The sequence below is a fragment of the Triticum urartu genome, chromosome 4 (genome assembly GCF_003073215.2).
Source record: "Triticum urartu cultivar G1812 chromosome 4, Tu2.1, whole genome shotgun sequence".
Classification (NCBI taxonomy): domain Eukaryota; kingdom Viridiplantae; phylum Streptophyta; class Magnoliopsida; order Poales; family Poaceae; genus Triticum; species Triticum urartu.
In genome coordinates, this window is record NC_053025.1 from 520,494,663 (window position 1) to 520,512,071 (window position 17,409).

General features: G+C 46.1%; 1 protein-coding gene across 1 annotated transcript; it reads right to left on the reverse strand.

The window, feature by feature from the left end:
• Positions 1–996: 996 nt before the first annotated feature.
• LOC125554838 lies at positions 997–2,213 on the reverse strand. The gene is made up of 2 exons (XM_048718238.1): positions 1,059–2,213; positions 997–1,013 (listed from the first exon to the last, which is right to left on the reverse strand). The coding sequence occupies exons 1-2, from the start codon at positions 1,891–1,893 to the stop codon at positions 997–999; spliced, it is 852 nt and encodes a 283-aa protein (XP_048574195.1). The 5' UTR covers positions 1,894–2,213.
• Between the last annotated feature and the right edge of the window lie 15,196 nt (positions 2,214–17,409).

The window sequence follows — 17,409 nt, forward strand, 5'->3', positions numbered from 1 at the left end:
GGGGCTGGTCATCAACATCTGTTGTTGCTCCTGGTGGTTGATCTTGTTGCCCAGTGGCACCTGCCTCATATGCTGATCACTTGCATAATAACGTGTGAAAATCTTCATCCCACTACATGGACATTGCAATCTACTACTATGTCCATTGTAGGCCAAAACAATGCAAAAAGTACCTCACAGTTTTGGCTAAAGATTCAGTTTGCATGATATGGTCTTCAGCAACATTGCTTGCTAAAAAAACAACTGCAGTAACATCAGCACTTGACAGAGTCAAACGCTGTTGACAGGTAGCACTAATCTTTTTTAGGGTGACAGGTAGCACTAATCTTTCTTAGGGTGACAGGTAGCACCAATTAAACACACAAGATTAATTAGGACACACCAGCAGGCCAGCATGCAGAAACCATCATTATATCAATTCTTGGATGACAGAACCACTAACTCTGGATATACTTTCATCGTATGCTCAGCAAGGGTACATCCTTTGAGATGAATTTAAAGAAAGGATCAGAGCTGGGGGAGCAAACTGTAGGGTCCATAAAAACAACAGAGCACATAGGTGATGCTGCAAGAAAATTAGAGGTTCATTACAAAGATAACCCATTCACCTACTTACGAAAGCCAACAACACAGGGAAATTATCAATGCTTAGTGGCAAAAGCCTACAACAATACGAGAACACAAGCACCAAAACAGCTCATCGCCTCCAATTTGGTCATCTTTCTTGTTGATGAGAGTGGCCTCCTACCCCCAAGCATAGTCAACCATACATTGACAGTGCGCCGCATCACCGGGGACCACTCTTTCTGCAAGCGTAAATTTGTGAGTGTAATTCCAAAAAGGAGATAACATGATATTATATAAATTGCCAATCAGTAAGCATACTTAGTCATAATTACATAGCATTCAAAGTTTAGTCGGGCACATTTCAAATATAACTTTCAATCCGATTAAGCATTCAATGTTTTGTTTGTCCCACTAACTATACATGGAGTATCACTTAAGAGTTGTTCCTGAATCACAAATGAGAGGACATATAGTTATAGATACAAATATACCTTGTGGATTGTAGAAACTCATGTACGGAATCAGACCACAAAGCTTTTCTCTCTTCTGTAGCTTCTTCCACCGTAATGTCTTGAGATTAATCTCATAGATGTCAAGGCCCATGGTCACAAAAATGATATCTGTGCCCTCCAGAGATCCAATCAATCTAAATCTTTTATTGGGATTTTGAATGGGGAGATGGTTATTAAGATCGATGACTGTACGCTGAGTCCATGACCCAATTCCGTCAGAATCTCCCTGTCTTGACCACAAGTGGAGGGTTACCTTATCCACATGTGCAAACCCCAAACTGCCATCCTCCATCGCCATGAGGACAGCGGCATCGACAAGGATAGACCCGGCAAACGGTGCATCAATCAGTGATAAGCAGTTAGATCCCAAGTCATACTTGAGAATTGCCATGTGATCATGTCCGCAATACTTGAGCTTGAAGTACAGTGCATCTTCGACGGAGACAGGAGACATTCCGTCCCAATATGTAGACCCAAGATGAAGAGCAGACCACGGCTCACTCCACTTATTAAAACAAAAATCAGAGCAGTGCTTGCTCCAACCTCCCGCCACCGGCAAGGACACACATGCGCGCGCAAGACATCCATCTTCCATCATGTCCACACCGATGAAGACCACCTGGAAGGGGCCTGCGTGGCACGCACGGTGGTCACAGCCGGCAACGGGGCAGAGCACCGCTGCCCCATAGCTTCTGCCCAAGTGGTCAGGTGGGTTCAGCTCCGTCCGGCAGCCCGTCATGGGGTCCCAAACGACGAGCGAAAGGGGGCCGCAAGAGTCATCGCCGAGGAGAACGCGGCCGCAGTGTACCTCCATCCCCCCCAGTCGTCGTCGGGAATGCGCACAGGGAATTTCGTGGTGGGGAAGAAGTGTGGGATGTTATCTTCTACCTCATGGACGGAGTTCGAGCGCCGGGAACAAAGGAAGCCCAGCATTGGGGGAGGTCCGTGGAAGTTGCGGTAGCGAGCACGGAAGCGAGAGTCGGAGAGGAGGGAGAGCCAGACCTTGCTGACGAGGGAGGCGCGCGCGAGGTGCTCGGGCTCGTCCGGCAGGAGGCGGAAGAAGACCTCCTCGAGGAGCTCGTCCGGCAGCGCCGGCGGCGGCGGCGGCGGCATGGTGGGCGGATGCTGCGAGGGTTTCGGATGGGGAAATTTTGGAGTGAAAGAGGAAATTTTTGGTCTTGTGTGCTGGGCCGGGTTTTCTTTCCTCTACTTGGGCCTCTTTCAAATTTTGACATTTCATGATAGTGGCACTATACACGATTCTTTCAAATTCAATTTTTTCTTCGAGAAAAATTTCCCTATCTATTCATCAACTGTGAAGGTAGTACAAAAAATATCATCAGTAAAAAATACATCCAGGTTCGTAGACCACCTAGCAACAACTACAAGCACTGAAGCGAGTCAAAGACACACCGTCATTATCGTCCCTCCCCATCGAAGCCAGGCAAACCTTGTGGTAGTAGACAGTTGAGAAGTCGACGTGCTAAGGTCCATAGGACCAATGCACCAGAGCAGCAACAGCCACCGATGAAGAGAAATGTAGATTAGAAGGATCTAACCTATAGACACACGAAGACATGATCCACCTGGATCAATCGAAAACAAACCCCGACTGAATCCCACGTGATCTGCCAGAGACAAACCTCCACATGCCTTCCGACGGGGCTAGAACATCATCCTCTAAGCAGGACACAAACCCTAACAAAACTCAAAAAAGCATGAAAAAACGAAGCCCTCCCACCGGCAAGGGACAAGATCCACTGCACCTCCATGGCCCTGAGAACACAGAAGACGAGATAAACTGGCGATGACACCGGCAGGAGGCATGAGAAACCCTAGCCAAAGGGCCCTTTTTCTTTCACTGCGTTTATCCTTGCTGCATCCACACACCAAATTCAAAAAAAATGAGAATAGTCATCATAATTTCAGTATCCTGAACTTCTTTCATTTGTATTGTGGTAGCATTTTCAGATTCAATTAATGTTGACCAAAAACCAACAACACGATTGTTTATTTTAGGAAAAATGCAAACCTCAAGATTTTGACAAAAAAAATCTAGAAAGGCAATCATTTTTAAAATTAGGCCTAGTTGTATAATTTTTTTCCTTGAATTTTTGTCAAGTGAGCTAATTTTCCGAAAGAATCTTTTTTTTGTGAATGAATTCTTTCATTACTCAAGTATCAGAGAATACAATTCGTACCACAAGTGCCAAAACATCATCCGGACCAGAGCCTAGCCAAACCAAAGTTCGGCGTTGCAACCTACCAAAATTTGCCAAGGCATGACTAACCCTATTACAGCTCCGACGAATATGAGTAATGCAAGAATTCCTTTCTCCCAAACTACTAATGATCTCCCTGATAATGAAAGCATATTTAGATTTGTTGCTATTCCCTGTCTTAATCATATTCACAGCCTCTAAACAATCAGATTCCACATCTATTGGTATGATGCTCCACTGAAGGGCCAAAGAAATTCCTTCCCTTATTGCAAGTAACTCTGCCTCCAGCACATCATCACATGCATAGAGAAGTCTGCAAGCACTGAAAACAATTTCTCCCTCGTGATCCCTTAGGATCATTCCGGCTCCCGCCGTAGAGCCCAGGACCGAGGCATCCGTGTTGAGTTTGACTCTGCCCACTGCTGGAGCGGACCAAGAACCACCCACTTCATCAACTCTGTATATGTCCTGATCGGGAATATGAAGACATGCAGCTGACATTTTTCCTTTCACTAAAGCATCACTTGAGCATATATGAATAGAGTTTAGGGATGACAGATAGCTGGACAGGAAGCGCACAGAAACATCCACGGGCGGTGGCTGTTTTGCATGCACAATTTCGTTACGCACATACCAGATTCGCCAGAATAGCATCATGATCCTAGCTCTCTCCTCTTCATGCAGTTTCGACAGGAGATGAAGGAACCAATCACGCCCAACATGTACGATGCTTAGACGGTACGGCAATGTCCATTCCTTCGCCATGGCCTTCCATAGGAACACAGCATGATTATAGGTGCAAAACACATGGAACGAGTCATCCTCCTCCATACCACACACAGGGAATGTACCTGAGACTTCCAAGTTCCTTTTCACTTTATTTGTCCAATTTGCTAGCGAATCTGTAGCTAACCTCCAAGCAAAAGACTGAACCTTTGGTGGTACAGAACTTTGCCATATAAATTTCCATGCTTCTCTTGTTCCATCCGGCCGGGAACTTGTAGAGACCTCATTAGGATTTGAGCATTCATCACTAGCCAGTTTATACGCACTACGTACAGTAAAAACTCCACTTTTTTCAGGCCCCCAAGCAACAAAGTCTTCCTCTAGCCGAGCAGATGGTTTTATTTTCTGAATTTCAACAATGTCGACCGGGAGAAAGAACTGATTTATTTTGTCAAAGTCCCAATTACCATGGATATTCAGAAGCTCCGAGACCCACTTTAGGCGGCACCTACCACGCTGTGAAATCAAGCCTCCGGTTGGCTCGCGTGCTATCCATCGATCTCTCCATATACGTACACTCTTGTTGTTGGAAATATGCCCTAGAGGCAATAATAAAAGCATTATTATTATATTTCCTTATTCATGATAATTGTCTTTATTCATGCTATAATTGTATTATCCGGAAATCGTAATACATGTGTGAATAACAGACACCAACATGTCCCTAGTAAGCCTCTAGTTGACTAGCTCGTTGATCAACAGATAGTCATGGTTTCCTGACTATGGACATTGGATGTCATTGATAACGAGATCACATCATTAGGAGAATGATGTGATGGACAAGACCCAATTCTAAACATAGCATAAAGATCGTGTAGTTCGTTTGCTAGAGTTTTTCCAATGTCAAGTATCCTTTCCTTAGACCATGAGATCGTGTAACTCCCGGATACCGTAGGAGTGCTTTGGGTGTACCAAACGTCACAACGTAACTGGGTGACTATAAAGGTGCACTACAGGTATCTCCGAAAGTGTCTGTTGGGTTGACACGGATCGAGACTGGGATTTGTCACTCCGTATGACGGAGAGGTATCACTGGGCCCACTCGGTAATGCATCATCATAATGAGCTCAAAGTGACCAAGTGTCTGGTCACGGGATCATGCATTACGGTACGAGTAAAGTGACTTGCCGGATAGATTGAACGAGGTATTGGGATACCGACGATCGAATCTCGGGCAAGTAACATATCGATTGACAAAGGGAATTGCTGCATATGGGGTTGCTTGAATCCTCGACATCGTGGTTCATCCGATGAGATCATCGTGGAGCATGTGGGAGCCAACATGGGTATCCAGATCCCGCTGTTGGTTATTGACCGGAGAGTCGTCTCGGTCATGTCTGCATGTCTCCCGAACCCGTAGGGTCTACACACTTAAGGTTCGGTGACGCTAGGGTTGTGAAGATATGTATATGCAGTAACCCGAATGTTGTTCGGAGTCCCGGATGAGATCCCGGACGTCACGAGGAGTTCCGGAATGGTCCGGAGGTAAAGAATTATATATAGGAAGTGCTGTTTCGGCCATCGGGACAAGTTTCGGGGTCACCGGTATTGTACCGGGACCACCGGAAGGGTCCTGGGGGTCCACCGGGTGGGGCCACCTGCCCAGGGGGCCACATGGGCTGTAGGGGGTGCGCCTTGGCCTTTATGGGCCAAGGGCACCAGCCCAAAAGGGCCCATGCGCCTAGGGTTTGGGGGAAACCCTAAAGGGGGCGCCCCCCACCCCTTGGCCGCCGCCCCCCTAGGAGATTGGATCTCCTAGGGCCGGCCTCCCCCCTTGGGCACCCCTATATATAGTGGGGAGATGGAGGACATCATACTACAGCCTTTGGCACCTCCCTCTCCCCTGTTACATCTCTCTCTCGTAGTATAGGCGAAGCCCTGGTACTGTGACGCCCTGCATCCACCACCACGCCGTCGTGCTGCTGGATGTTCTTCAACCTCTCCCCCTCCCTTGCTGGATCAAGAAGGAGGAGACGTCATCCGCTCCGTACGTGTGTTGAACGCGGAGGTGCCGTCCGTTCGGCGCTTGGTCATCGGTGATTTGGATCACGTCGTGTACGACTACCTCAACCCCGTTCTTTGAACGCTTCCGCTCGCGATCTACAAAGGTATGTAGATGCATCCAATCACTCGTTGCTAGATGAACTCATAGATGGATCTTGGTGAAACCGCAGGAAATTTTTTGTTTTCTGCAACGTTCCCCAACAGTGGCATCATGAGCTAGGTCTATGCGTAGTTCTTCTTGCGCGAGTAGAACACAATTTGTTGTGGGCATAGATGTTGTCAACTTTCTTGCCGCTACTAGTCTTATCTTGCTTCAGCGGTATTGTGGGATGAAGCGGCCTGGACCAACCTTACACGTACGCTTACGTGAGACCGGTTCCACCGACTAACATGCACTAGTTGCATAAGGTGGCTGGCGGGTGTCTGTCTCTCCCGCTTTAGTTGGAGCGGATTCGATGAAAAGGGTCCTTATGAAGGGTAAATAGAAGTTGACAAATCACGTTGTGGCTTTCACGTAGGTAAGAAAACGTTCTTGCTAGAACCCTAATTCAGCCATGTAAAACTTGCAACAACAATTAGAGGACGTCTAACTTGTTTTTGCAGCAAGTGCTTTGTGATATGATATGGCCAAAGTTGTGATGAATGATGAATGATATATATGTGATGTATGAGATGTTCATGCTATTGTAATAGGAATCACGACTTGCATGTCGATGAGTATGACAACCGGCAGGAGCCATAGGAGTTGTCTTTATTTTTTATATGACCTGCGGTTCATTGAGAAACGCCATGTAAATTACTTTACTTTATTGCTAAACGCGTTAGCCATAGTAGTAGAAGTAATAGTTGGCGAGCAACTTCATGGAGACACGATGATGGAGATCATGATGATGGAGATCATGGTGTCAAGCCGGTGACAAGATGATCATGGAGCCCCAAGATGGAGATCAAAGGAGCTATGTGATATTGGCCATATCATGTCACGTTTATTATTTGATTGCATGTGATGTTTATCATGTTTTGCATCTTGTTTACTTAGAACGACGGTAGTAAATAAGATGATCCCTCATAACAATTTCAAGAAGTGTTCTCCCCTAACTGTGCACCGTTCATAAAGTTCGTCGTTTCTAAGCACGTCGTGATGATCGGGTGTGATGGATCCTTACGTTCACATACAACGGGTGTTGACGAGCCTAGCATGTACAGACATGACCTCGGAACACATGCAAAACACTTAGGGTTAACTTGACGAGCCTAGCATGTACAGACATGGCCTCGGAACACAGAAGACCGAAAGGTCGAGCATGAGTCGTATAGAAGATACGATCAACATGAAGATGTTCACCGACGTTGACTAGTCCGTCTCACGTGATGATCGGACACGGCCTAGTCAACTCGGATCATGTAATACTTAGATGACTAGAGGGATGTCTAATCTAAGTGGGAGTTCATTAATAATTTGATTAGATGAACTTAATTATCATGAACTTAGTCTAAAATCTTTGCAATATGTCTTGTAGATCAAATGGCCAACGTAGTCCTCAACTTCAACGCGTTCCTAGAGAAAACCAAGCTGAAAGACGATGGCAGCAACTATACGGACTGGGTCCGGAACCTGAGGATCATCCTCATAGCTGCCAAGAAAGATTATGTCCTACAAGCACCGCTAGGTGATCCACCCGTCCCACAGAACCAAGACGTTATGAACGCTTGGCAGACACGTGTTGACGACTACTCCCTAGTTCAGTGCGGCATGCTTTACAGCTTAGAGCCGGGGCTCCAAAAGCGTTTTGAGAGACATGGAGCATATGAGATGTTCGAAGAGCTGAAAATGGTTTTTCAAGCTCATGCCCAGATCGAGAGATATGAAGTCTCCGATAAGTTCTTCAGCTGTAAGATGGAGGAAAATAGTTCTGTCAGTGAGCACATACTCACTATATCTGGGTTACATAACCGCCTGTCTCAGCTGGGAGTTAATCTCCCGGATGATGCGGTCATTGACAGAATCCTCCAGTCGCTTCCACCAAGCTACAAAAGGTTTGTGATGAACTTCAACATGCAGGGGATGCAAAAGACCATTCCTGAGTTGTTCTCTATGCTGAAATCAGCGGAGGTAGAAGTCAAGAAGGAACATCAAGTGTTGATGGTCAATAAAACCACTAAGTTCAAGAAAGGCAAGGGTAAAAAGAACTTCAAGAAGGATGGCAAGGAGGTTGCCGCGCCCGGCAAGCAAGCTGCCGGGAAGAAGCCAAAGAATGGACCCAAGCCCGAGACTGAGTGCTTTTATTGCAAGGGAAGCGGTCACTGGAAGCGGAATTGCCCTAAATACTTAGCAGACAAGAAGGCCGGCAAAACAAAAGGTATATTTGATATACATGTAATTGATGTGTACCTTACCAGTACTCGTAGTGACTCCTGGGTATTTGATACCGGTGCCGTTGCTCATATTTGTAACTCACAGCAGGAGCTGCGGAATAAACGGAGACTGGCAAAGGACGAGGTGACGATGCGCGTCGGGAATGGTTCCAAGGTTGATGTGATCGCCGTCGGCACGCTGCCTCTGCATTTACCTACGGGATTAGTTTTAAACCTCAATAACTGTTATTTAGTGCCAGCTTTGAGCATGAACATTGTATCGGGATCTCGTTTAATTCGAGATGGCTACTCATTTAAATCTGAGAATAATGGTTGTTCCATTTATATGAGAGATATGTTTTATGGTCATGCTCCTATGGTGAATGGTTTATTCTTAATGAATCTCGGGCGTATTACTACACATGTTCATAATGTGAGTACCAAAAGATGTAAGGTTGATAATGATAGTCCCACATACTTGTGGCACTGCCGCCTTGGTCACATAGGTGTCAAACGCATGAAGAAGCTCCATGCAGATGGACTTTTGGAGTCTCTTGATTATGAATCATTTAACACATGCGAACCATGCCTCATGGGTAAAATGACCAAGACTCCGTTCTCAGGAACAATGGAGCGAGCAACCAACTTATTGGAAATCATACATACTGATGTGTGCGGTCCAATGAGTGTTGAGGCTCGCGGTGGCTATCGTTATGTTCTCACCCTCACTGATGACTTGAGTAGATATGGGTATGTCTACTTAATGAAACACAAGTCTGAAACCTTTGAAAAGTTCAAGGAATTTCAGAGTGAGGTTGAGAATCAACGTGACAGGAAGATCAAGTTTCTACGATCAGATCGTGGAGGAGAATACTTGAGTCACGAGTTTGGGACACACTTAAGAAAATGTGGAATAGTTTCACAACTCACGCCGCCTGGAACACCTCAGCGTAATGGTGTGTCCGAACGTTGTAATCGCACTCTACTAGATATGGTGCGATCTATGATGTCTCTTACCGATTTACCGTTATCTTTTTGGGGCTATGCTTTAGAGACCGCCGCATTCACTTTAAATAGGGCTCCGTCGAAATCCATTGAGACGACACCGTATGAATTATGGTTTGGGAAGAAACCTAAGCTGTCGTTTCTAAAAGTTTGGGGATGCGATGCTTATGTCAAGAAACTTCAACCTGAGAAGCTCGAACCCAAGTCGGAAAAATGTGTCTTCATAGGATACCCTAAAGAAACTATTGGGTATACCTTCTACCTAAGATCCGAAGGCAAGATCTTTGTTGCCACGAACGGACTCTTTCTGGAGAAAGAGTTTCTCTCGAAAGAAGTAAGTGGGAGGAAAGTAGAGCTTGATGAAGTATTACCTCTTGAACCGGAAAATGGCGCAACTCAAGAAAATGTTCCTGAGGTTCCAGCGCCGACTAGAGAGGAAGTTAATGATAATGATCAAGATACTTCTGATCAAGCTCCTACTGAATTTCGAAAGTCCACAAGGACACGTTCCGCGCCAGAGTGGTACGGCAACCCTGTCTTGGAAATCATGTTGTTAGACAACGGTGAACCTTCGAACTATGAAGAAGCAATGGCGGGCCCGGATTCCGACAAATGGCTAGAAGCCATGAAATCCGAGATAGGATCCATGTATGAAAATGAAGTATGGACTTTGACTGACTTGCCTGTTGAACGGCGAGCCATAGAAAATAAATGGATCTTTAAGAAGAAGACAAACGCGGATGGTAATGTGACCATCTATAAAGCTCGGCTTGTCGCTAAGGGTTATCGACAAGTTCAAGGGGTTGACTACGATGAGACTTTCTCACCGGTAGCGAAGCTAAAGTCCGTCCGAATCATGTTAGCAATTGCCGCATTCTACGATTATGAGATATGGCAAATGGACGTCAAAACGGCATTCCTTAATGGTTTCCTTAAGGAAGAATTGTATATGATGCAGCCGGAAGGTTTTGTCGATCCTAAGAATGCTGACAAGGTGTGCAAGCTCCAACGCTCGATTTATGGGCTGGTGCAAGCATCTCGGAGTTGGAACATTCGCTTTGATGAAATGATCAAAGCGTTTGGGTTTACACAGACTTATGGAGAAGCCTGTGTTTACAAGAAAGTGAGTGGGAGCTCTGTAGCATTTCTCATATTATATGTAGATGACATACTATTGATGGAAATGATATAGAACTCTTGGACAGCATCAAGGCCTACTTGAATAAGAGTTTTTCAATGAAGGACCTTGGAGAAGCTGCTTATATATTAGGCATCAAAATCTATAGGGATAGATCGAGACGCCTCATAGGTCTTTCACAAAGCACATACCTTGATAAGATATTGAAGAAGTTCAATATGGATCAATCTAAGAAGGGGTTCTTGCCTGTGTTACAAGGTATGAAATTGAGCTCAGCTCAATGTCCGACCACGGCAGAAGATATAAAAGAGATGAGCGTCATCCCCTATGCATCAGCCATAGGTTCTATTATGTATGCCATGCTGTGTACCAGACCTGATGTAAACCATGCCGTAAGTTTGGCAGGAAGGTACCAAAGTAATCCCGGCAAGGAACACTGGACAACGGTCAAGAATATCCTGAAGTACCTGAAAAGGACTAAGGAAATGTTTCTCTTTTATGGAGGTGACGAAGAGCTTGTCGTAAAGGGTTACGTCGACGCTAGCTTCGACACAGATCTGGATGACTCTAAGTCACAAACCGGATACGTGTATATTTTGAATGGTGGGGCAGTAAGCTGGTGCAGTTGCAAGCAGAGCGTCGTGGCGGGATCTACATGTGAAGCGGAGTACATGGCAGCCTCGGAGGCAGCACATGAAGCAATATGGGTGAAGGAGTTCATCACCGACCTAGGAGTCATACCCAATGCGTCGGGGCCGATCAAGCTCTTTTGTGACAACACTGGAGCTATTGCACTTGCCAAGGAGCCCAGGTTTCACAAGAAGACAAGGCACATCAAGCGTCGCTTCAACTCCATTCGTGAAAATGTTCAAGATGGAGACATAGAGATTTGTAAAGTGCACACGGACCTGAATATAGCGGATCCGTTGACTAAACCTCTCCCTAGAGCAAAACATGATCAACACCAGAATTCCATGGGTGTTCGATTCATCACAATGTAACTAGATTATTGACTCTAGTGCAAGTGGGAGACTGTTGGAAATATGCCCTAGAGGCAATAATAAAAGCATTATTATTATATTTTCTTGTTCATGATAATTGTCTTTATTCATGCTATAATTGTGTTATCCGGAAATCGTAATACATGTGTGAATAACAGACACCAACATGTCCCTAGTAAGCCTCTAGTTGACTAGCTCGTTGATCAACAGATAGTCATGGGTTTCCTAACTATGGACATTGGATGTCATTGATAACGAGATCACATCATTAGGAGAATGATGTGATGGACAAGACCCAATCCTAAACATAGCATAAGATCGTATAGTTCGTTTACTAGAGTTTTTCCAATGTCAAGTATCCTTTCCTTAGACCATGAGATCGTGTAACTCCCGGATACCGTAGGAGTGCTTTGGGTGTACCAAACGTCACAACGTAACTGGGTGACAATAAAGGTATACTACGGGTATCTCCGAAAGTGTCTGTTGGGTTGACACGGATCAAGACTGGGATTTGTCACTCCGTATGACGGAGAGGTACCACTGGGCCCACTCGGTAATGCATCATCATTATGAGCTCAAAGTGATCAAGTGTCTGGTCACGGGATCATGCATTACGGTACGAGTAAAGTGACTTGCCGTTAACGAGATTGAACGAGGTATTGGGATACCGACGATCGAATCTCGGGCAAGTAACGTACCGATTGACAAAGGGAATTGTATACGGGGTTGCTTGAATCCTCGACATCATGGTTCATCCGATGAGATCATCGAGGAGCATGTGGGAGCCAACATGGGTATCCAGATCCCGCTGTTGGTTATTGACCGGAGAGCAATCTCGGTCATGTCTACATGTCTCCCGAACCCGTAGGGTCTACACACTTAAGGTTTGGTGACGCTAGGGTTGTAGAGATATGAGTATGCAGTAATCTGAAAGTTGTTCGGAGTCCCGGATGAGATCCCGTACGTCACGAGGAGTTCCGGAATGGTCCGGAGGTAAAGAATTATCTATAGGAAGTGAAGTTTTGGCCATCGGGAGAGTTTCGGGGGTCACCGGTATTGTACCGGGACCATCGGATGGGTCCCGGGGGTCCACCGGGTGGGGCCACCCATCCCGGAGGGCCCCATGGGCTGAAGTGGGGAGGAGAACCAGCCCATAGTGGGCTGGTGCGCCCCCCAAGGCCCACCCCTTGCGCCTAGGGTTAAAACCCTAGGGTGGGGGGCTCCCCACTTGCCTTGGGGGGCACTCCACCCCCCTTGGCCGCTGCCCCCCCTAGGCCCCCTATATATAGTGGGGGAGGGAGGGCTTCTCACCCATGCCTTTGTGCCTTCCCTCTCCCTCTCCAAAACACCCCCTCCTCCTCCATAGAGGCTTGGCGAAGCCCTGCTACGGTAACTATTTGCATTCACCACCACACCGTCGTGCTGATGGATCTTCATCAACCTCTCCTTCCCCCTTGCTGGATCAAGAAGGAGGAGACGTCACGCTGACCGTACGTGTGTTGAACGCGGAGGTGTCGTCCGTTCGGCGCTAGGATCTCCGGTGATTTGGATCACGTCGAGTACCACTCCCTCATCCCCGTTCTTTGAACGCTTCCGCTCGCGATCTACAAAGGTATGTAGATGCATCCGATCACTCATTGCTAGATGAACTCATAGATGGATCTTGGTGAAACCGTAGGAAATTTTTTGTTTTCTGCAACGTTCCCCACAGTGGCAACAGCTGCCGTGCACACTAACTTCTTGTTTTTTGCATCCCGTGCAAACTATGTGGCAACTTGATAGTAAAATACACGGCACATTTTGTTCATACATGGACGGCAACTTTCTTTCAACTACCCCCACCCATAACCAAACATTCTACGTGATTCTAATTTTTTTGTCCCTCTGCTGTTCTTTACATGAACTCTGCTTCTCATTTGTTCACTTTTAAATGCAGGTCATGTTCCCCATGTTCCAGGAGCTTGCACCACATGACCCACGCGACAAGTGTGGTCACCACTATGCGATCTGCCTTGACCTGAAGAACCAACGTTTCGAGGTGCTTGATTCAATCCGTTCGGAAGCTGATGCAGACCTTACTACGCATGCCGAATTCTTCATTAACAACCTCAAAGAGACATGGAATCGTCACTACGAACATTCAAAGGTCCAGATCAGGCATTTCCTGACTGAGTATGTGGCGACTGCGAAGCAAGGGAACACGTAATTGTTGGGGAACGTAGCAGAAATTCAAAATTTTCTTACGTGTCACCAAGATCTATCTATGGAGAAACCAGCAATGAGGGGAAGGAGAGTGCATCTACATACCCTTGTAGATCGCTAAGCGGAAGCGTTCAAGAGAACGGGGTTGAAGGAGTCGTACTCATCGTGATCCAAATCACCGGAGATCCTAGTGCCGAACGGACGGCACCTCCGCGTTCAACACACGTACAGCCCGATGACGTCTCCCATGCCTTGATCCAGCAAGGAGAGAGGGAGAGGTTGAGGAAGACTCCATCCAGCAGCAGCACAACGGTGTGGTGGTGCTGGAGGAGCGTGGTGATCCAGCAGGGCTTCGCCAAGCACTGCAAGATATGAGGAGAAAGAGAGGAAGGGCTGCACCAAGAAAGAGGAGATCAATCGCGTGTATTGGGCAGCCCCTAGGCCAAGTATATATAGGGGAAGGGGAGGGGGCTGCGCCCCCCTAGGGTTCCCACCCCAAGGGGGCGGCAGCCCCAGATCCCATCTGGAGGTGGCGGCCAAGAGGGGGGAGGAGAGGGAGGCGCAGGGAGCATGGGCCTTAGGGCCCATCTCCCTTAGGGTTTGCCCCCTCTCCCCTCTAGGCGCATGGGCCATGGTGGGAGGCACCCTAGCCCACCTAGGGGCTGGTGCCTTCTCACACTTGGCCCATGTATGCCTTTGTGGCCCATGCCCCCCGGTGGACCCCCGGACCCCTCAGGTGGTCCCGGTACATTACCGATAAACCCCAAAACTTTTCCGGTGACCAAAACAGGACTTCCCATATATAAATCTTTACCTCCGGACCATTCCGGAACTCCTCGTGATGTCCGGGATCTCATCCGGGACTCCGAACAACATTCGGTAACCACATACAAACTTCCTTTATAACCCTAGCGTCATCGAACCTTAAGTGTGTAGACCCTACGGGTTCGGGAGACATGCAGACATGACCGAGACGTTCTCCGGTCAATAACCAACAGCGGGATCTGGATACCCATGTTGGCTCTCACATGTTCCACGATGATCTCATCGGATGAACCACGATGTCAAGGACTTAATCAATCCCGTATACAATTCCCTTTGTCTAGCGGTACGATACTTGCCCGAGATTCGATCGTCGGTATCCCGATACCTTGTTCAATCTCGTTACCGGCAAGTCTCTTTACTCATTCCGTAACAAATCATCTCGTGATCCACTCCTTGATCACATTGTGCACATTATGATGATGTCCTACCGAGTGGGCCCAGAGATACCTTTCCGTCACACGGAGTGACAAATCCCAGTCTCGATTCGTGCCAACCCAACAGACACTTTTGGAGATACCCGTAGTGTACCTTTATAGCCACCCAGTTACGTTGTGACGTTTGGCACACCCAAAGCACTCCTACGGTATCCGGGAGTTGCACAATCTCATGGTCTAAGGAAATGATACTTGACATTAGAAAAGCTTTAGCATACGAACTACACGATCTAGTGCTATGCTTAGGACTGGGTCTTGTCCATCACATCATTCTCCTAATGATGTGATCCCGTTATCAACGACATCCAATGTCCATGGTAAGGAAACCGTAACCATCTATTGATCAACGAGCTAGTCAACTAGATGCTTACTAGGGACATGGTGTTGTCTATGTATCCACACATGTATCTGAGTTTCCTATCAATACAATTCTAGCATGGATAATAAACGAATATCATGAACAAGGAAATATAATAATAATCAATTTATTATTGCCTCTAGGGCATATTTCCAACAGTCTCCCACTTGCACTAGAGTCAATAATCCAGTTCACATCGATATGTGATTAACACTCAAGGTCACATCCCCATGTGACTAATACCCAAAGAGTTTACTAGAGTCAATAATCTAGTTCACATTTACCATGTGATTAACACTCGATGAGTTCTGGGTTTGATCATGTTATGCTTGTGAGAGAGGTTATAGTCAACGGGTCTGAACCTTTCAGATCCGTGTGTGCTTTACAAATCTCTATGTCATCTCCTAGATGCAGCTACCACGCTCTATTTGGATCTATTCCAAATAACTGTTCTACTATACGAATCCAGTTTACTATTCAGAATAATCTGGATTAGTGTCAAAGTTTGCATCGGCGTAACCCTTTATGACGAACTCTTTTACCACCTCCATAATCGAGAAAATTCCTTAGTACAGTAGTTCCTAAGGATAACTTTGACCGCTGTCCTGTGATCCATTCTTGGATCACTCTTGTACCCCTTGACTGACTCATGGCAAGGCACACTTCAGGTGCGGAACACAGCATAGCATACTGTAGAGCCTATGTCTTAAGCATAGGGGACGACCTTCGTCCTTTCTCTCTATTCTGCTGTGGTCGAGCTTTAAGTCTTAACTTCATACCTTACAACTCAGGCAAGAACTCCTTCTTTGACTGGTCCATCTTGAACACCTTCAAGATCATGTCAAGGAATGTGCTCATTTGAAAGTACCATTAAGCGTTTTGATCTATCCTTATAGATCTTGATGCTCAATGTTCAAATAGCTTAATCCAGGCTTTCCATTGAAAAAATGCTTTCCAAATAACCCTATATGCTTTCCAGAAATTCTACGTCATTTCTGATCAACAATATGTCAACAACATATACTCATCAGAAATGCTATAGTGCTCCCACTCACTTCTTTGGAAATACAAGTTTCTCATAAACTTTGTATACACCCAAAATCTTTGATCATCTTATCAAAGCATACATTCCAACTCCGAGATGCTTACTCCAGTGCTTAGAAGGATTGCTGGAGCTTTGCATACTTATTAGAATCTTTCAGGATTGACAAAACCTTCCGGTTGTATCACATACAACCTTTCCTCAAGAAAAACGTCGAGGAAACAATGCTTTGACATCCTATCTGCAAGATTCATAAATAATGCAGTAGTTGCTAATATAATTCCAACAGACTCTTAGCATCGCTACGAGTGAGAAAGTCTCATCGTAGTCAACTCCTTGAACTTGTCGGAAAACATCTTAACGACAAGTCGAGCTTTCTTAATGGTGATACTTACCATCATTGTCCGTCTTCCTTTTAAAATCCATATGTACCTAACAGCCTTATGACCATCAAGTAGTTCTTCCAAAGTCTACACTTTGTTTTCATACATGGATCCTCTCTCGGATTTTATGGCCTCGAGCCATTTATCGGAATCCAGGCCCACCATCGCTTCTCCATAGCTCGTAGGTTCATTGTTGTCTAGCAACATGACTTCCAAGACAGGATTACGTACCACTCTGAAGTAGTACGCATCCTTCTCATCCCACGAGGTTTGGTAGTGACTTGATCTGAAGTTTCATGATCACTATCATAAGCTTCCACTTCAATTGGTGTAGGTGCCACAAGAACAACTCCTTGTGCCCTGCCACACACTAGTTGAAGAGACGGTTCAATAACCTCATCAAGTCTCCACCATCCTCCCACTCAATTCTTTCGAGAGAAACTTTTCCTCGAGAAAGGACCCGATTCTAGAAACAATCCTTTATTGCTTTCGGATCTGAGACAGGAGGTATACCCAACTGTTTTGGGTGTCCTATGAAGATGCATTTATCCGCTTTGGGTTTGAGCTTATCAGCC

What these genes read in the sequence shown, in the direction of transcription:
- LOC125554838 (XM_048718238.1), bottom strand. Translation starts at nt 1,893, where the DNA reads ATGGAGGTACACTGCGGCCGCGTTCTCCTCGGCGATGACTCTTGCGGC.